Below are 22,346 nucleotides of genomic sequence, written 5' to 3' on the forward strand. Positions count from 1 at the left end.
CTGGAATCTGATAGACAGTTAGGACCTATGAGACCATGATCTGACATGCCATTGGGATTTGTGCACTACCGCATAATCTAAGTTATTAGTCATACTTGTAAATCAGGTCAATTAATCATGAGTGTATGTTATGCTCACGTTTGGAAGTTGTTGGAGAATCTCAAAGATTATTTGCATGGTCAAATAGGCTGGGAACTTGAGATGAGATTCTATCCCGGGCACATGGGTGTTTGTGCAAGTCACCAGATATTGTCGATCAGGTACTGATCGAGGGGTCAGTAGCCGATCGAAATGGAGATCGGACAAGAACCAATGTTGTAATGCTACCTAGTCTTGGATGCTTGGTCCTCCTCATTGTCTTAAGCAGTCTCGTATGATCAGGCAATCCATTGGGTGTTTGGTTGTGATTCGAAGAGAAGAGTTTGGGTCTAATAGCAGATAATCCCCGTAATACTTTTTATTGTTATCTCCGGCGTTTAGTCCGTGACTTCTGTCCAGAGGTGCAAACGAGTTGAGCTACTCGAGCTCTGATTCGAGTCGGAGCTCGATTCGAGTAAGAATTCGATTCGAATCAATTATTATCGAGCTTTAGTAGGATATTCGACTCGCAAGTCTATTCGAATATATATATATATATATATATATATATATATTATTATTATTTTTATTTATAATATATATATTATTAATAGGCTAAAATTTGATTTCTAATTTGAGTACGATTCTATTGATATTCGAATTAAATCAAATCAATTTTAATTTTATCTATTTTTTATTAAATTAAATTTAAATTTAAAATATTAAAATTTAATTAATTTTAAATTAAATTTTAAATTTAAATATTTTAAATCAAATCAAACTTGAACTTCCAGCTGCCTGATGCAATTCGATTCGGCTGGATCGCACCTTTACTCCCACTAGTTGCGTCCCTGGTTGCCATAGGATTCTGTCTCTGACCGGGTGTTCTTTTGTTTCTCGTTTCAGCAAGCTTGCACTCCCTATAAAATCGCCTTCTCTATAATTTTGGTGTTCTCCAAGTCATTAGCCTCAAACTTTCCCATTAAAATGATGAAAACAGGATAAGGAGAGGGACGAAGGCAAAATGCTTTGCTTTCCTTTGCGGTTTTTGCAAGTTTTTTTTTTGGCATGTCTTCCAAAAGTTATCTGCAGAAGTGCCCTGCCTTTTTCAGTATGTTGTTCTTCTTGCATTAGCTATAATTCTACAGTTTGAGAAGAGCAACCGGCCGTAGAAATACTAATTCTCTCCATTTAATTCGCCAAGCAGGTAGATCATATATTAGCTGCTACTTCTGATTCCAACCAACCCAGTTAGGATTCCGTTGTTTGGTGCCGCAAATGGTAGTTGCCATCATGGGGTTTCTGCCTTCTCACACAGGGTTACCGCAAAAATCGAGTTGCCGTAGTGGTATCTGTGATCCTATGGTTTTGAAACAACGTATCAGACATAAAAGGGTTGGCATTTTCGGTAGGAAGCAGATATCGCCCACAAACCGTTTGTATTATGGTCAGAATGACACTGGTGCTCTGAGGGTCTTTGTCATGTCGGACTTGCATACAGACTATGCAGAGAACATGGCATGGGTGAGGCGCTTGTCGACTGTGTGGTACAGGAACGATATCCTCATTGTTGCTGGGGATGTTGCGGAAACATACAAGAATTTTGTGGTCACCATGTCTGAGTTGAAGGATAGGTTCAGTGGTGTCTTCTATGTGCCTGGGAACCATGACCTCTGGTGCCGAAGGGAAGGAGGCAACTATGTAAGGTTCCTTGTTTATTTGAGATGTCCAAAAAATGAATGACAAACTGTTTTTCTCCTAGTTTTTATTGTAAGTGGTTACCTGGGACCAGGGCTGGTTAGTTGTTCCTGTGGGTGTTTGCCAATCTAACTTATCATATGCCCACTGGAGTTGGGCTGTGGGGGAATGCACAATTTTTTGATATATGATTTGCACCATGTTAAGTTGACTGAATGTGAAGTATTATTTTTGTTTCAGACTGATTCACTGGAGAAGTTGAGAGCCTTGCTTGATGTATGTACTGAACTAGGAGTAGAAACCAGCCCAAGAATTGTTGATGGTTTGGGAATTATTCCTTTATTCTCATGGTACCACAAGGTAAATGAATCTTGGTGGTGGCGATAACATATTACTCCTCTGCAACCTTTTGATTTGTCAAATTAATCTTTTTCCAATTTTCTGATGTTAGAGTAATTGCTTTGCAGAGTTTTGATAAAGAGAAGGATGTAACTGGCATTCGAATCCCTTCGCTTGAGATGGTGATTCACTTTCTTCTTTATTGTAAAGGCGTTGGATGACATGATAATATTGATTACTTTTATTCACAGATTAAGCTATTATTGCTTTTATTAAGTAACCTGATTTTGCTATCCTAAACTGTCAAGTCTCATCAATACAACCTGAACCAACATCCTATATGCCAGTGATGCTGGCAGATCTGAAATCAGCATCACTCAATCAACATTTCAATTTTGTAAACCTGTATATCAACCATAAAAGAATCCTTAGCACCTCAAGCATAATACAGATGCCATCCATTTTGTGAGCTATGACCTTTTAAGCTTAAATTGATTCAAGTGCAGATCAACCAAATCTGAATGCAACTTATTCAATTTCCTGTTGTTGCCCAATCTTTACTTTCCATTCTGCTTGACATTGATGGCATCCCATTTTACCTTATCCAAGCAGTTTCAAAACCCTAAATTTCCTTGCCAACATAAAAAACTAAATCAACATGTTCTTCAACAAGTGAATAATTGCAAAACTGGATATTAACTGGAGAACATATAAATAGAGTAACCTGACTTCTGTAACATTATTGATCCTAGAATGAACCTTTCTTACTTCTTAAGAATTCTCTGATTTTTTTTCCTGTTGCCTTGCAAATACTAATCACATTATTGTATTTTGACCTCTCCTTCTTTGTACCCTACATTTCCATTTTCGTTAACAAAATGTTTATATTGAATAATTAACTTGGTCCTTCAACCAAAAAATAATTTACTTAGTCTATCAATGGATGCATTTTTGAAATCTATGCACACATATATACATATTATGTCTTTTGTTGTATAAATATGCACTACTATTTGGCTTCTTGGACTTTGAAGTGAAATACCTGATGACATATTGACATGTAGACACCTTTGCCAAGCATCTGTTCTAGTATCATACCACTAAAACTCTACAGTCAGAAGTTCCAAACAGCACAATGTACTTTAAGTTGATATCTAATATCCTTTCTTTATCTTTATTTTTATGAATTTGTCTAGTTAAGTTTCGTTTTCTTAACAATATATATATATATAGGGCCTAAACTCAAACTCACGTTGAACCACCAAGTTGTTGATCATGGAATCGAGTGGTTGAACTTTGGCTTGTATCTCTTGTATTTGTTCTGGATTTTTTCAATTTTTTGTACTAATTCGAACAGTTTGTTCCAGTGTTTTACATTTGAAGCAACTGAGTTCAATTTCATAGATTTTGTTGTGCATACACGTACATATACATAGACACATATGTAAAATATACATACATATGTACATACATATAAATATAGAGTTAGGCTACAATGCTGCTTAGAGCATTTTAGAAATGCTTGTAAAAGGAGCTTCTCAAAATAAAAAAAAACAAAAATCAGCATCGTGGATCATGATTTATGACTTTTAAATGGCTAGAAACAAAAATCATGTTTGTGAGGTCTTTTACATCCAGAAAGACAAAATTGACAAGTTTAGCAGTATGATATCATGCTTTAGGTTGATCTATAGTCTAGAAATATGCAAATTAACTGAAATTTAGCACATTCTTTAAAATATTTAGATCAAGGTCAATGGTTTGAAATTGCAAATTAGATAGTTTATGTTGTGTTTTTGCTCATTAGCTACTTTGCCACCATTCAATTTCTACAGGTTAGATGCATTGGCGAGAGAACTCTAAAATAAATGATTTTTAGTTTCTAAGTATTTTATATATCTTAGATTATGACCAACAGTGCTGATTTTCATTTTGAGGGCACTTCATCAATTTCCATTGGGAAGCATCTAGAGCCAAATCCTCTTAGAAGCATTCTAGTCTAATTCTCTCTCTCTCTCTCTCTCTCTCCCCCCCGTGTGTGTGTGTGTGTGTGTGTGTAATATACACACATATACACACTCACACACCCATATGGACATACATACACATACATGCATGTACATATACATTATAGATTAAAGTAAAACCAATTATAAACCTTATAAATTGAAGATCCACATCATGGATCATAATTTGCATTATTTGAAATATGCGGAAACAAAATTTTTAAAAGAAAAAGTGCCTTGGAGATCTCTTCCTTCTGTAATAAGTGGATAAGGAAACAAACAATACTAGTAGATTTAGTGTGCTAAAATATAATATATGCCAAATAAATTGAAAATCCAGACAATATTATTTTGTTCTAGACATAGTAGAAAGCACAAATAATGAAATCAGCTGATTTGGATGCTTTTGAATCATTAATCAAATCAAAAAATTGTATTGTGCTATTAACGTTGTTTACTTAAGACTATTTGACATGGTTCATTGAACCATCCTAAACTGGATGATTTGAGGCTTGCTGAACCATACCGGCAGCTAACTGGTGTGATTCGGATATTCGATTCGGAGTGCCAGTAAAAGCGGAGTGAGGGAGAAGGAAAGAGAGAAGAGAAAGAGGAGAGGAGGAAAGAAAAGAAAAGGGCCGACGGTAGCTCGCTGAGGCCATCGATGTTGGATGTATGTCCTAGAAGTCAATCAATCTGACACATTAATTCTTTCTAAGATATAATTTGATACTTGATCTAATTAATTAGGGCAATTAATTCTATTCATGTAGTGCATGTGTCCATGAATCATCCAGAAAATTAATAAGATGATAACACATTCTCAAGAGTTGAGAATTTGAGGTATGTGTCGATGGTTAATTCTCAAATTACTCTGATCGAAGGATCATCACGGGGACGGTGAATGATTCGATAAGATTGATGTGCGGATCGCTTCCCTTAGGATAGGTGAGTCTCGAGTTTATAGTGTCGGAATATTGGAGTGAGTGTAGGTATTTGTTAGAGAACAAAGATACCGAGCATGACCAACACGAAAAATCATTTGGATATCTACTCACTCGTTAGTGACATTCTCGATGCGTAAGTTGTGACTGGTTCTTAGACCTGCGGTATCTCGGCTATTCACAATGAAGTTGTTGTAGTTTGACTGCACCATAACTCGATCTTCTAGCTTATACAGAATCCTGAGGTGTATGTTGGCTGCAGTAGATTTATTGTAGAAATAGGATGTGCATCAAGATAGGATCTATCGATCTTAGTAGGAAAAGAGTAGTCTTATGTGATTTATGAGATTGAGTTCAAAAGATCTTGGTCAGGACAGTGTAAATGATGGAAGAGTTTTCATTAGGTTTTACAAATGAATTCAAGTCAAATAAATCTTACTTATGATAGACGATGGAGTTTGACGAGTTTTTCATGATCTCCATCTTGTCAGGACTCATGATAGAAGAACTGAATCACACGATAACTACACCTAGAAGTTCATCCTTCTATTTTGCTGGATTGCCACTACATGCTACTAGACGTCACTGATGGATTGTGGGATCAATAAGAATTATTTTGATTGTCAATAATTCTCGATTGAGGAGTTAGAATTATTCCAATCCATTAAAAAAAGTTTCAATAATATTTTGATTGGGATCAAAATATTTTTCACTATCAGACAGAATAGAACCTATGGGTCCCATATAAAGAGATCCTGATTGATCGGATTGTCGAATCGCGATTTCGAATCGTAAATCACAAGTGATCTTAATTATTAATTTGATTGATGATTGGACTAAAATATAAAAGTTACATTGAGGACTTACTAAGAGTTAATAAGTTATAGAAGGATTCAATTGCAATTATTGCATATTATTTGATTTGATCAAATATTAGGATTGGATCCTAATCAAATTAAATCAGATTTAATTTGATTAGTTTTGATTTGAGTTTGACTCAAATTAGGTTTTATTAATGTAATGGGATTAGATCTAATGAATACTTGACTTAAATCTATCTAGATTAGGTTTGACCTAATCTATAGTCATATTTCATTTGGATAGGGTCTTAGTCAATTTAAATCAGATTTAATTTGATTAGATCTGATTTTAATTTGGCTTGGATTGGGTTTCATAAGTCGAATGGGATTGGACTTAACCCAATCTGAACTGGACTCCAACTTCCACTTGGATTTGGACTCTAACTAAAATCCTAACTAACTCCCTTTAAATAGGGATAAAAGGGGCTCCTACTAAAAAATCTGTAGGAGGAGGAGCCTTGGTCGCACGTCCTAAATTGGGATGCACGTCCTAAGGCAGTAGGAGAACCTGGGATGCCAGTCTCGGCTTGGGTTGCGCGTCTTGCCTTGGGATGCGTATCCCAAGGCAGCAAGCATGGAAAAAGGAGAGATGATGCCGCGGCTCCTTGGGTTGGCGTGTGAGGGTTGTTTCTCTTCTTTCTTACAACCAAAGATTGGTTGTTGAAGGTAAGATCTCTCTCTTTCTCCCTTATCTTATGTTCAAAAGTTGAACATCTCCACTCTTCTCTCCTTGTCCAAAGAGTTGGACATGTCTCCATCATCTTCTCCTCCATATATGTTCAAGAGTTAAACATGATTAAAATTAGATTTGATCTGATCTATTTTAGTCCATGAGATAGACGGTTCTCCTCTGTACATGTTCAAGAGTTGAACATGATTAAAATCAGATTTGATTCTGATTTTTGCCTTTCCTATTGGTCCATGAGATGGATAAAAGTTCTCCTCTACCTTTTCTTAGATCTAGTCCAAGAGTTGGACAAGATAGAAGAAGAAAGAGATTAGATCTCTTATCTTTTTTAATAGATCTTTGATTTTCTCTTGAGAAAAGAAAAGTGAAAAAAAATTCAAATGTGATCTAATTTCATCATCCTCCTATTGATCTGATTGATTCTCTTAAGAAGAAGATCAAAAGATCAACTCGATTCGATAATCCAGAAGCGATCTCTGTAAAGAAGCTAGCACTCCGGTGAGATCGAGTCCTCCTGATCAGATCAGCCTTGGTGGATATCCGTGAGATCGGACGTGTGTATGGTTTTGTAGGAATCTTATTAGATCACCACGGACCATCGGATCGCGGTGAAGATCTACCTGCATAAAGGTAAAGGTCTAAATCTGATTTTTATTTTTTAGTATTTTAATTTTAGTATGTGAATTTTTCTGGCATGTATAGATTAGATCTATAATTTTTATGTATGTTAGATTTAAAATAGTTTTAAATCTAGATCAGTTTCAATTTTCGCTACGTTCATGATTTTTAAAAGTTAAAAATCTGCATGTTCTGATCTTCGCATGCATATCCCGAAAGTCGGACTTTCTTCAAGTGGTATCAGAGTCATGGTTTTGTTTCACATGCATGTTATTAAAATCTGAAAATCAGATCTTTAGATCTAATAAATTAGATTTGATTTAATTTAAATATACATGAGATGTATTAGATCTAAATTATACATGAGATGTATATGCATATGTGATATATGTAGATCTAAAAATTAAATCTTTAGATTAGAAAATCAGATTTAGTAAATTAGATTAGATCTAATTTAAATATATGTGATGTATTATATTTTGTTTATACATGAGATGTATAATTGATATTCATATGTGATATGTGTAGATGTAGTTATTTATGAGATACATAATCTGATTTGATATTGCATAAAATACATGTTATTAGATCTAAATATACATGAGATGTATAAATGATCAAACCTATTTTAGATTAGATCTAAATTGGTTGGGTTGATCGAAATCATCCTGGCATAAGGTTGTCCTGACATAATGGAGATTATGCTGAATGATTGTCCTAGGATGATGTGAGATGAAGTAAATAAAGACGCAAAGATGTATGATACAACGCATGGTTTCGTGGAATGTAACGGGACCATGTGCACTCATAATCCTTTCTTAATTATACATGATGGAGGGTAATCTACTGTTAAATATTTACAAAAGAAGAAAAAAAGTGGAGAGAAAAGGGGCTTCATGATATTTATTTGAATTTTATTTGATATATCTCAGGGGTTATTTATACTAGTGTACAAACTCCATACTAGAAAAATAATATAACCTAATGCAGATCACACTAATAAAGAAAATTATTACGTGCTAATATGTGATTCTTAAAATCATGCTAACGCTTCCGTTCAAACTTAGGATGGTGTTGTAGGTACCAATTTGAATTTAAATTTTTTTTATAGAATTAAAAATTATTTTCGTTCAATTTTCGCTACGTTCATGATTTTTAAAAGTTAAAAATCTGCATGTTCTGATCTTCGCATGCATATCCTGAAAGTCGGACTTTCTTCAAGTGGTATCAGAGTCATGGTTTTGTTTCACATGCATGTTATTAAAATCTGAAAATCAGATCTTTAGATCTAATAAATTAGATTTGATTTAATTTAAATATACATGAGATGTATTAGATCTAAATTATACATGAGATGTATATGCATATGTGATATATGTAGATCTAAAAATTAAATCTTTAGATTAGAAAATCAGATTTAGTAAATTAGATTAGATCTAATTTAAATATATGTGATGTATTATATTTTGTTTATACATGAGATGTATAATTGATATTCATATGTGATATGTGTAGATGTAGTTATGTATGAGATACATAATCTGATTTGATATTGCATAAAATACATGTTATTAGATCTAAATATACATGAGATGTATAAATGATCAAACCTATTTTAGATTAGATCTAAATTGGTTGGGTTGATCGAAATCATCCTGGCATAAGGTTGTCCTGACATAATGGAGATTATGCTGAATGATTGTCCTAGGATGATGTGAGATGAGATCTTTTAATTTAAAACCCTAGATTTATGTATGAGATACATAATTAAATGTTTAGATATGAAAGTAGTTTCGACATCTAAACTACCTCATATTCATAATGCATTTAATTAAGAATCTGAAATTGAGAATTTAAGATTTTAATCTTAAGCATAAAACATGAGGGTTTGGGCTTAGGTAGTTCAGTTAGGTTTAGTAATTCGATTAATCAATTTGTATATAGTAGGGCTCAATCGAGATAAGCAGTTGATCCATCCCGATCAAGAGTTGATTAGGATTAGGTTAAGAGTGCTCGAGATCAATGCAATAGTTGTGGATTGGTCACATCGATTAACAGCCTTATGTTGGATCGATTAACTTAAAGATCTGATTTGGCTTAATAGCTCGAGTCTGAGTTACACAAGCTAATCTATTCAAAATTGATTGATCTATTGGTATCTAAGAAAAGTGGTTTAAAGAGAGATGATTATTTAATTGATTCCGTTCGCTGATCTGACCAATTTATTGGCATCTAAAAAAAGCAACAAGAGGATCTCCACCGATCTTATACTTTTCTGGCCAATTTGGTTGATTAGTCTTGATGTGGTTGTTTGGTGATTTGAGCTAGTCCATATTCTTAGGGTTAGTCATAACAGTTATAACTAATTAGGATTAGATCTATTATAATTGTGGATTTACATGAGATGTAAATTAGCAACTAAAGAATTAAAGAGACCTAAATTAAAACCTCCTCAATAATATTAAGTCGAGGGGTCTTCCACCATTGTAGAGTGCTGTGCCCTCTCCAATATTGATTGTTCTTGGCTGGATACAGTGGTTAAGTTGCATCAGGGGAGAAGCAACCACTTTATATGCGGGGTGGAGATGGGGTTGGGTTTAAAATCTGTCAGGTGAGGGTCCAATGATGGCTTCACTCGTGCTCAATGGTGGGTCTGACTTAACTAAGGAATGAGACTAAGATCTGTTAGGTGAGGTCTCAGGACCTAGAGACCAAGTCCGCTACAATTTGCTTGAGAAGTATTGGGTAAGAATTGTCCACTCATTGGTTGACATATTCATCAAGATCTGTCAGGTGAGATAGTATGACAATTGATGGGATCGCAGTACCCGCTAGAAATCCTAACTCATAAAGAGGTTTCTACTTCCCAATCCGAGGAGTGTTGGAATCCAAATAATTAGTGGGAGCACATTTATTTTAAAAGTCCCTAGAACGAATGTAAGATCAAGTATAAACATTTAACTAGAATCTCTACTCTCTGATAGAATTAAAAATCGACTTTTAATCCTCACAAACTTAGAACCAATTGACTAATCGATCAAGTTATAAAGACTGACTTAGGAACCTAAAATGGTTTTAAGTTTCGAGAAGTTGAGCTAATTAGAATATTTTTAAGTCATCAAACTGTCCGATATTGACCAAAGAGCAATTAGTTCATGATTATTGTTTGACAATGATAAAGGACTTGAATGAGCTTGAGAAGCTCAATATGTCTAAGCATAAGAAATCACGAATGAATTTGATCCTGTAATTCCTTACTGTTCATATGGACAGTTTATAGTAAACTACCATATGAATAAAATTGATTGCACCTTGGTTGAGTTGGTAACTATCGATGGGATCTTGAAGAGTTCAAGGGGAAGGGTTCTTGTACATCTGGAGAACCTAGAGAAAAGGATAAGGGACATACCTTCAGAAGGTATGAGCAGATAGTGAGTGCTGTAGGATCTGAAAGATCCAAATATAAGATAGATCCAAAATATATGTGGCACCTCAGGCTTGACCATATTAGAGAGGACAGAATAAATAAATTGAAAAGGTATGAGCTCTTAGACTCAGCGACTCTTAAGTCATTTTCGATTTATGGATTCTACCTTCAAGGATAGATGGCCAAACCACCCAATGTAGGACATAGGGTGAGGACCACTAATCTACTTGTCTTGATACATTCTGATGTATGCAGCCCATTTGATGAGCTAGTTAGTATTGATTCTCTTTACTTCATTACTTATATTGGTGACTATGGGTATATGTGTGAGACAAATCTGAAAATCTTGAAAAGTTCAAAAATTTGGATATGAAGTAAAAAAATAAATTAGAAAAACTCTTAAGATTCTTTGATGAGATCGAAGAGGTGTATGCTTTAGTGGGAGTTTCTAATCTATCTCAAAGAAACGGCAGTCTCATAATGGACTCTTCTTGGTGCACTTCAACTCGACAGGGTGTCGGTAAGTAGGAATTGGACTATTTGATATAGTCCGATCCATAATGAGCATCACTGATTTTCTCTTATTTTCTTTAGGAATATGCTTCACTTAATGAATAGAATTTCTTCTAAGTTTTTTCTATCACGCCGTATGAGATGTGGCATGTTTAGGATGTTCGGCCAATGTCAAGTATTGACATATGAATTAAGTTAGAGGTTAGATCTACGAGACTCGTTTCCAGATATCTTAAAGAGTTTTAGGAATACTATATTTTTTCTCAAAGGATCACAATGTGATTGTGGCTCAATATGCTATGTTCTTGGAGAAATAGTTTATCCAAGATGGAATAGTGGGAGAAAAACTAAGCTCAAAGAGAAAATCTCTTAAGAGCAATGAGTCATAGAACCTATCTATGTTGAGTCAGCATATGTAGTCCCTTTTTCATCTTATAATCTCCGATCCTACTCAAAGATACTTAGGTATTTTGACAGAGGACATAGAGGAAGTTTTCCTTGTAGGAGATAAGGAACATGAATTTGATATGATCAAATCGTTTGATGTGATCAAATATTCTTTGAGGGAAACATGTGTTTGTAAGAAGGTCAGTGGGAGTATTGTCACGATCCTTGTATTGTACGTGGATAACATCCTTCAGATTAGGAAAGTGGTTCCTATGTTGACATCGGTTTAAATTTGGTTGTCTAAACAAATTCTCCATAAAGGACCTCGAGAAGCATCCAATAAAGATTTATGAGATGGATCTAGGTCTATGAGATAGACCTAAGTGGATGCTAAATCCTTCACAAATATGTGCATAGAGGAGGTGCTGAAAGGGTTCAGCATGGATAACTCCTAGAAGGGTTTCTACCCTTTAGGCATGAGATTGATCTCTCCGAGATGTGTTCTGATACATTTGAGGAGATTCGGTATATGAGCTAGATCACTTATGCTTCGGCTAAAGAGGGCCTCATGTATGCCATACTATGTACATGATCCGATATAGTCCTTATTGTGAGTGTCATGAGCAGATATTGGAATATCCAAACTAAGAGCACTGGATAGCTATGAAAAATATTTCTAATACTTGAGAAGCACTTAGGATGTTCATGGTCTTTGGGAGGAGAAAAAAAATTAAGGATAAAAAGATTCACAATTCAGACTTTAAGTCTAATATTGATGGTAGAGAGTCTATATCAGCATGTGTTTCCTTATGCAATGAGATTTGGTAAATTAGAAGAGTTTCAAACAACCGATCATTACAGATTATAGAAGTTGAGTATGTCGCTGCTTATGAGATAGCTAAGAGGGTATTCTAGTTTATTGCAGAACTAGGTGTAATATCATGAGATGACACAACACTGTTCTTAGGCAACGATGGCTCCGTAGCTCTAGCTAAGGAGTCAAGATCTCACCAAAGTTCTTAGCACATAAGAATGATGATTCGTGATTATTCTGAGAAGGCTTCAAGGATTAGAGTAGACCCCACGAAGACATGGTGGGCCCACTGAATAAACGATTTAATCAGCTAGGACCAAAGCACATCTTGAGAAGATGGGGCTTAGGTTCATGGCAGATTGGCTTTAGTGCAAGTGGAAGATTATTGGATGTATGCCCTGTAAGCCAATCAAGTCGATATATTAATTTTTTTAAGACATAATTTTATATTTGATCTAATTAATTAGGATAGTTAATTCTATTCATATAGTGTATGTGTCCATGAATCGTCTGGAGAATTAATAAGATGACATATATTCTCAATAGTTGAGAATTTGAGATATGTGTCATTGATGGTTAATTTTCAAATTGCTCCCGATCGAAGGATCATCATGGAGACGGTGAATAATCCGGTAAAATTGATGCACGGATCGCTTCCTTTAGGGTAGACGAGTCAATATGGAGACACTGGAGCGAGGGTGCAGGTGTTTGTTAGAGAACAAAGGCACCGAGCGTGATCAACATGAGAAGTCATTTGGATGTCTACTCACTCGTCAGTGACATTCTCGATGCTGTAGTTGTGTGACTGATTCTTAGACCTGCGGTGTCTCAGTCGTTCATAATGAGATTGTTGTAGTTTGACTACATCATAACTCGATCTCCTAGCCATACAGAATTCTGAGGTGTATATTGGCTGTAGTAGATTCATTGTAGGAATAAGGTGTACATCAAGATGAGATCTATTGATCTTAGTAAGAAAGAAATAATCTTATGTGATTTATGAGATTGAGTTCGAAAGATCTTGATCAGGATAATGTGAATGATGGAAAAGAGTTTTCATCAGGTTTCACAGATGAACTCAAGTAAATAAATCTTACATATGACGACAATAGAATTTGATCAGTTTTTCATGATCTCTGTCTTGTCGAGACTCATGATAGAGGAACTGAATCACATGGTAACTACACCTAAAGGTTCATCCTTCTGTTCTGCTGGGTTGTCACTATATGTTGCTAGATGTCACTGATGGATCGTGGGACCAATGAGAATTATTTTGATGGTCAATAATTCTCGATTGGAGAGTTGGAATTGTTTCAATCCATTGAAAGGAGTTTCAATGATATTTTGATAGAGATCAAAATATTTCTCACTACCCAGAATAGAACGTATGGGATCACACATATTGGACTGTCAAATGCGATTTTGAATTGTAAATCGTAAGTGGTCTTAATTATCAATTTGATTGATGATTGGACTAAATTATAAAGTTACATTGAGGATTTACTAAGAGTTAGTAAATTATAAGAGGACTAAATTACAATTGTTGCATATTATTTGATTTGATCAAATATTAGGATTGGGTCCTAATCAAATTAAATCAGATTTAATTTGATTAGTTTTGGTTTGAGTTTGACTCAATTTATGTTTCATTAATCTAATTAATGAACACTTGACTCAAACCTATCTAGATTAGGTTTGACCTAATCTATAGCCATATTTGATTTGGATATGATCTTAGTTAATTTAAATCAGATTTAATTTGATTAGATCTGATTTTAATTTAACTTGAATTGGATTTCATAAGTCTAATGGGATTGGACTTAACCCAATCTAAATTGCACTCCAACTTCCATTTGGATTTAGACTCTAACTAAAATCCTAACTAACTCCCTTTAAATAGGGATAAGAGGGGTGCCTACTAAAAAATCTGTAGGAGTCTCGCGCGTCCCATCTTGGGATGTGCATCCCAATGCAGTAGGAGAACCTGGGATGCGAGTCTCGGCCTAAGTAGTGCGTCCCCGCCCTGGGATGCGCATCCCAAGGCAGCAAGCATGGAAAAAGGAGAGATGATGCTGCGGCTCCTTGGGTTGGCATGTGAGGGTTGTTTCTCTTCTTTCTTATAACCAAAGGTTGGTTGTTGAAGATAAGATCTCTCTCTTTTTCCCTTATCTTATATTCAAGAGTTGAACATCTCCCCTCTTTCTCTCCTTGTCCAAAGAGTTGGACATGTCTCCATCATCTTCTCCTCCATACATGTTCAAGAGTCGAACATAATAAAAATCATATTTGATCTGATTTATTTTAGTCCATGAGATGGACGGTTCTCCTCTGTACATGTTCAAGAGTTGAACATGATTAAAATCAGATTTGATCTGATTTTTGCCTCTTCCTATTGGTCCATGAGATGAACAAAAGTTCTCCTCTACCTTTTCTTAGATTTAGTCCAAGAGTTGGACAAGATGGAAGAAGAAAGAGATTAGATCTCTTTCTTTTTCAATACATCTTTGATTTTCTTTTAAGAAGAGAAAAGTGAAAAAGAAATTAGATGTGATTTGATTTCATCATCCTCCTATTGTTTTGATTGATTCTCCTGAGAAGAGGATCAAAAGATCAATCTGATTCGACAATCCAGGGAGCGATCTCTACAAGGGAGCTAGCACCCCAGTGAGATCGAGTCGTCCTGATCAGATCAGCCTCGATGGATATCCGTAGAGGCTGGATACGTGTGCGGCTCTGTAGGAACCTCATCAGATTATCACGGACCATCGGATCGTGGTGAGATCTACCCATGCAAAGGTAAAGGTCTAAATCTGATTTTTATTTTTTAGCATCTTAATTTTTGTATATGAACTTTCCTGACATGTGTAGATTAGATCTATAATTTTTTTGCATGTTAGATTTAAAATAGTTTTAAATCTAGGTCAGTTTCAATTTTTGCTGCATTCATGATTTTTAAAAATTAAAAATCTGCATGTTTTGATCTTCGCATGCATATTCCGAAAGTTGGACTTCCTTCAGTCGATGCCTCCAAGGCTCCTGGTCCTTCATGAGCTGTGAGAAGAGAGAGAGAGATAAAGAGGGGAAGGGAGAGGAGAGAAGGAAAGGAAAGACAGCGGGGAGGCTGCTGGACAGCCCAAAATAGCCCCGCAGCCACTGCATGTTCGAAATAGTGGTTGTTTTAGGCCATTTGGTGGCTATAGCGGCCATCAGGTGGCCCTCCGATGGCCTCTCCGTCATCTTTCCCTCCCTCTTCCGTCCTCCCCTCTCCCTTCCTCCCTTTCTACTCTTATTTTCTCTTGCAGAGGACTGCAGAGCCCAAGAGGTCTTGGCAGCCCTCCAGCGGCCTCCACAGCCCTCCAATGGCTACCGCTGGCCTCCCTTCCTTTCCTCCTCTCCCTCCCTCCCCTGTTTCTCTTTCTCTCTCTTTTCCTCCTCAGTTCATCCCTTATTTTTTGTGTTGCTTCGGATCCAGTATGGTTCGGTACCGATTCGTACTGCTGGCCAGCTGGCATGGGATCCGATTCTGAGCCAGCAATCCTTGCTATTTGATGCTTTAGTAGGTAGAAACCAAAATTTTATTTTTGTTTTGGATTCTTGATGTTGTAGATCAAGTTCAACAGCTTCTGTTTTTAGTATTGATTTGATATCATTAAGATTTATCAGCAATCAAGGTCTCAATTGTACCAAAAGGACACATCTTGGGCATTTTTTCCCTAAGACAAGCTTGCAACTATTTTTTTACCTCCTTATTGCATATGAATTCTCTAGTGCTGAATTCCTCCCTTGTGCTTTACTAATTGGTGCAATTGCTATATGAGGTAGTTCCTAAATTAGAATAATATGATATGTTGTTGTCATACAGTTAAAACCATGCAGAGAATCTACCATTACCTCTTGTAAAATCTTCTAGTAGATGAAAAGTGAATGAGCACTGATAACATTACATGGTCTACTGGAGTTCTTTTAATAGCATAATTTGACATTATTACATACAAAATTGTTGGCTTATAAATTTTCCAACCTTGTTCGGACCATTCAACCTAGTCTGCAATTGTCTAAATGCAATGCTCGTTTAAATGACCCTAAAATTGTCCCACTCCTGATCTTTATGTTGGAGATGATTGAGACTTCTTTATTATCATGATCTCTTAAATAATAACAATTCTCACATTTTATTATATGATTAGGCTTGCAAGGATTTTCATGCATGCACATGGCCCCCGGAATTATCAAATGGTGATGTAGCTCTTGCTCATCACTTTGATATGATGAATGAGAAGAACAATAATGCAGTCGAAGAAGTCCATAAGACCAATTGTCAGATAATAACATTCTCCCACTTTCTTCCAAGGTAAATTCTCAACTATTATAGGTGCTGGACTTTTAGATTCAGAAAATCAAAATTTGCTAGGTTGATCATGCATCTTTTCGTACATTTCTGGATTAATGAAAGATCACTCAATATAGTTTACAGAAAGATAAATAGCCATATTGTCAAATTGTAGGTAAACTAGGTATGAAGCCAGAGAGTACCATCATATGAAACAGAAGTACCTAACTAATGAATATGATGAGAACCACAAATAATTAAAGTGTTTGGAACGAGTTCAATCAATTTTATGTTATATTGACTTGATCATGCCATGCAAAACGACTTAAAAGAAAGTTCAATTGTAAGGTATTTCTTTTATGTGTTCACCGACAAGATCCTGCAAAGTGTCTCATTATTAAGCATGATTGGAAGAAATCATGCAATGCTGTTTGGATGTAGTTGATCAGGTATTGTTTGTAACTTGTTTTGCTTGCAAGGTGCATCTTACCTTTTCTTAGCAATAAACTCAGCTGTTAGATTTCATTCTTTCACATTGTTTGATTTTTTTTTTCCTTTCTCACCATCTTGCAGCTACTGCTCCAATAATAGTTAGAGTGCCTACTCAGTAGGACTTTTGTCTTCCTCTAACATGCTGCTAATGTTTTTTCTGGAATGTATTATCCTTCTAATGTTAAGCATGAGTCTCATAAACCTGTCTGCAAAAACCTTTAGCTTGTGTATTTCATCCTCTTAAGCTTCTTTCCAGCTGGATATTCCACATTCTCAAAAGGGAATCCCAATTTATAATTTGTTGAGCATCTTCCTCTTTTGATTCTACCAAAGATTTTTATAATTGTCCATCTGAGCCTTCACGACAGAACTGCATTATCTGCCAATTACATGATTGCCATCTCTTCCACTGGAAGATTACCTTGAATCACTTGTCCACCTCACCACAATTTCTCTGACTATTGGCACCTTGAGATATATGTGGCGTGCAATGAACTGAATGTTACCTTAGTGGTCATACCCCTTTGCTTAAAACCTGGTGGTCCTGAGTTCAAGGCTTGGGTGGTGTATTTTCAAGATTTCACTCAGGTAATTATAGACAGTTGGGACTCTTTCCTATTCTCAAAGATAAAAAATGAAAGATTATGTGGTATGCCAGGTTTTGGGAATATGACTTTCAGAACACTCTCTAACAACTGACCTTGATAATCTAAGACTAAATATAACTTTTGTGTCTTTGAGTGAGCTGAGAGCTATTACCATTGCTCAAATTCTCTCAGGGATCCCATGAAATCCTGTTTGCTGGATTCCATTGTGCTCTGAGTCATCAACTATGTTCCTCCTTATTCTGCAATCTCCTCCATCCTATTTGCTTTATAGTCTATAAAATACTAAGCTTCATCCTGTCATCCTTTATTTGTTCCTTGAAATGTGTTTTTCTTTTCAAAACCTTTGTTCATTAGGCTTCATACCAACATTGTCTTTGGATGATGACGTAAAGCTCTCCATTCCTTCAAGCAACCTCATTTTAAACTGATGGACATAAATGGGCATTTTCTTATCTTCAAGCCTGTGTCGCACTTGTTTCACCTTCCTTCTTCTTTGTTAGACTTGCCTTAATGCTTATATCAATATGCATAGGCACGGTTCTTTGCACTAGAACCTAAGTTCACCTTGAGGACTTCCAGGTTTACATCTGAACATGACCTTCGAATGGACCGCAAGAAGAAAGAACAAAAAAATTATTAAGTTCAGACTCTGAATTACAGTGAGGGGCCTTTCAATTTAAAAAATGGAGCGAAGAGTGACCATTTAATGCTGAATAATTACAAACACATCTTAAACATTTCTACATTATGCATATACTGTCTATAGAAGAGGTATATGGAGTCATCTAGGCTGTCAAAAATGAAGCTTAGATGTTTGATTGGAAACAAGCCTTTCATGGTGCATAACTAACATAAGACCACACTACCACTGCAAGCATATATCAACTCTCTCTCCGAGGTGTGTGTGAATGTTCATCTCATGCGTGTGCACATGTTTGCCAGCATATGCACGGACATGCTGAAATACAACAACAAAAAACATATGGAGGGAAATGCATTAGAAAACAAAAAAGGCTCAATTTGGTGAAGCTTGGTGGGAATCAAAAAGCACTTTCTAGCCCTCCAAAAGCATTTTTGGATGGTATAGTGGTATTTGGTAAAAAAAATCTAAAAGTGCTTTCTAGTTTCTTAGAAAGCCGAAAAAGGTCCTTCATAGCTTCTCTCTAAAAGTTTTCTGGCAGATGTTGGGAAGTTGTTATAACTTTAATGAAAATTTTCTAGTGGCCAAAATACCCACGAACAATAGTTATGTTATATTATATTATATAATTATGATAGATAAATATTATATTATATTATATTATAATAATATTATATTACATTATGTTAAACTATAGTAATCTTATACTATGTAATAATACATTACTATGTTATATTATATTAGATCATTTCATATTATGTTATATTATTATGCTATTATATACAATATTACATTATACTATATTATATTTTATTATATTATAATAGGATTTTTTATATGTATATCCTCCCAAACATTTAAATTTGCATAAATATCTTTTCAAAATTGATATCTGCATGTATACCCTCATAAAATATCTTTTTTTGCATATGTACCTATATCATCTAACATGGTAAAAAATTAGTGGTTTAAAATTAAAATGACTAAAATATCTTATGGATAGATGTGCAAAAAAAAAAATTTATAAGGATATATATGTAAATAGCAATTTTAAGAGGATATTCACGTAAATTTGAATATTTGAAAGTGTATACGCGTAAAAAACCCATTAACATAAATACACCTCTCTTGGTTTGTTAATTCTTTTCTTATTCTAATAGAGAAAAATTAACATATACAACTAAAATAATAAATTTACTTAATTTATTAATTTATATGGATAAAATAATCTTTTTATCAAATGATAGATCAAATTATTTTATCTAGAAAATAAACATATCGTAACCATCCATGTCTCCTCTAATGTATAATAATATGCTTCTAAGAAAAGTATCTAAACCTAATATTAGAAGAATAGCTTGTACATTTGCATAAAATGGATATAGTTGTGGATTTGGGCATTATATAATAATAAAAATTTATAATCTTATTATATTTTATTTTAAATTTTAAACGAAAATATCTTTATGAAGTGTATAAGGTATATCTTATTATTATAAGATGGACATAATCATCCCATCTTGCATAAAAATAAAATATAATATAATATTCTAATGTATAAAATATTATATAATATCATCATCGTGTTAATATATTATGTAATATGTTACTACATTATAGAGTAAGAGGGTCTGAATCCATCTAGATGAAATAGATAAAAATTAAATTAGAATTTTTTGCATGTATATCTTTCTAAATATTCAAATTTGCATGAATACTCTCATAAAATTGTAATTTATATATATAACTTTATAATTTTTTTTTGCACATCTACTTATAACGATATTTTAGTTATTTAAATTTTAAACCATTAATTTTTGAACGACATTAAATGATGTCGGTACATATGCAAAAAAACAAGAAAAAAAAAGGATATACATGCAAAACAAGTATTTTATGAGGGTATATATATAAATATTAATTTTGAAAGGATATTCATGCAAATTTGAATGTTTAAGAGGGTATACATGCAAAAAATTTATTATAATAATATGTAGTAATATTTTAATATGTTATAATATCTAATATTATACTTATTATGCTTTATATTACGATACTTTGTAATATCCTTTATTATTATTTTGTCGTACTGAAAGAACTTTCTCAGCTAGGTTACCAAACATATATTAAAGTTTCATAGTACTTTAGAAATATAGTTATTAAACAGCAAACGGCTTTTTATAAAAGCTTTACTTCTTGAAAGCTCTATTTTTCAAAAGTTCCAAAAGCTCTACCATCAATAATAATCCCAAACAGGGCCTTAATAGGTACGTACACTAACATGGTACACAATGCTACGTATCTCTAACTTCATACTTACAGTTAAGATGGCTATAAACTTGGACTTTGCCATAAATGATAAATAAGAGGCCCATCACAGGAAAAGGTGTATATGGATAATGTGGCATAACAAGCAATCAGCAAATTTGTATGGTGATTGGCCAAGCTGTTGAGTCCAAGTCCAAGAGATGGGTGGTGAGAATTCTTGAAGCTATATTGGCATGAAAGAGTCGAATACATGGTTTCACTGAGAATGAGTCAAAGTAATGGACATACAATGCTGGTGACAAGGCAAGTCAACATGTGAACTAACAGGACATAGAAAGGAACCATAATAGTTACAACCAGTGAATGTGGAGTGATGTGAGATCATGAAGATTACTACATATTACTTTCTTCATACAAAGAACACTCAGAAAATAAGAATGAATCTCATACGGCATCCATATTTGGTCTGATGTTGATGTTGAACATTTCATGCTCCCTTTGTCACAAAACATCTGTAGAATTCAGGCTTATTATTGGTTGATGCAGGCAAGACTTATGTCCAGAGAAAAGAATGCTTTTTTACCCAAACCTTCCGAAGATAATAGGCTCTGACTTTCTGGAGGTCAGATTGAGGTTTATACATGGTAAAAATGGAAACAGATCAGCTTGTCATGTCTTTGGCCATACACACTTCTGTTGGGATGCTGTGCTTGATGGTATTAGGTATCACTGATTCACCTTAATTTGTTGCCAGATTTTAGAATATAAAATAAATAAAACTCATCTTTCAACATGTAGGTATGTCCAAGCTCCTTTGGCTTATCCTAGAGAAAGGAAAAGGAGGATGAATGGTGGTGAAAATTGGTTGCCATTTTGCATCTATCATAAAGGATTCATGGATAAACTATCACCTTCCTACTGGTCTGAATACTACTCCAAAAACAAAAGAGAACCTGATAAGACTGATCTTGCACCATGGGTTGCCAGATTTTATACAAGGTAGCCCAAGCCACTTTCTCTCTCATTATTTATGCTTTTTGTTGTACAATTATGTAACCTGTAAATGTAAAATAAGATTTAGCAAATGACAATTGAGGGTGGGTCCAAATTCAAACCCAATGCTATTAAATATGTTAAGAAAGCTACATTTTTTTTTATCGTTTCTTCTGAATATATTGTCATTACTTTGTGATGTATGGAACCAGATTATTTTCCTCCCTGGTCCATACAATTAATAATGGTGATTCTGCAGGGAATGAAACGTGAAATAAAGGCTTTTTTTTTTTTTTTTTGATTTGCAACCTTTACCTTTTTTATCCTCATTTTTTCACATTGTCTCCTCCATATGTGTTAACTTAGCTCATATATCTCCTGTTAGGTCATATTGTTGCGACATTCTATCATGTGGATATTGTAGGTCAGCAACGCAATAAATGATACATGAATTTTTGCACCCACTCACAAAATGTGTTTGTACAAAACACATGGTGTAGCTATTCTTCAATCCATTTTATCATTAATATATTGCTTAACATGAAACTTGAAGAATGTTCTGAAAATTTCCAAGTTATGAAGAATGAATATAATAAAATAGCCAGCTAGTCAAGAAGATACTCTAACTGTTCTGTAAAGATAT

General features: G+C 34.5%; 1 protein-coding gene across 2 annotated transcripts; it reads left to right on the forward strand.

Annotated features, from left to right (window-relative positions):
• The first annotated feature begins 905 nt into the window (after positions 1-905).
• LOC105042490 (uncharacterized) lies at positions 906-21,866 on the forward strand. Of its 2 annotated transcripts, none has more exons than XM_010919724.4 (7): positions 906-1,189; positions 1,286-1,779; positions 2,017-2,136; positions 2,244-2,297; positions 16,560-16,723; positions 21,257-21,426; positions 21,509-21,696. In XM_010919724.4, the coding sequence occupies exons 2-7, from the start codon at positions 1,357-1,359 to the stop codon at positions 21,556-21,558; spliced, it is 981 nt and encodes a 326-aa protein (XP_010918026.1). In that variant the 5' UTR covers positions 906-1,189; positions 1,286-1,356; the 3' UTR covers positions 21,559-21,696. The 2 variants fall into 2 exon arrangements, with proteins under 2 accessions (XP_010918026.1, XP_010918025.1); XM_010919723.4 differs by having other exon boundaries at positions 907-1,189; positions 21,257-21,433; positions 21,509-21,866.
• Positions 21,867-22,346: the final 480 nt, after the last annotated feature.

This window comes from Elaeis guineensis, chromosome 4, assembly GCF_000442705.2.
Source record: "Elaeis guineensis isolate ETL-2024a chromosome 4, EG11, whole genome shotgun sequence".
Lineage (NCBI taxonomy): Eukaryota > Viridiplantae > Streptophyta > Magnoliopsida > Arecales > Arecaceae > Elaeis > Elaeis guineensis.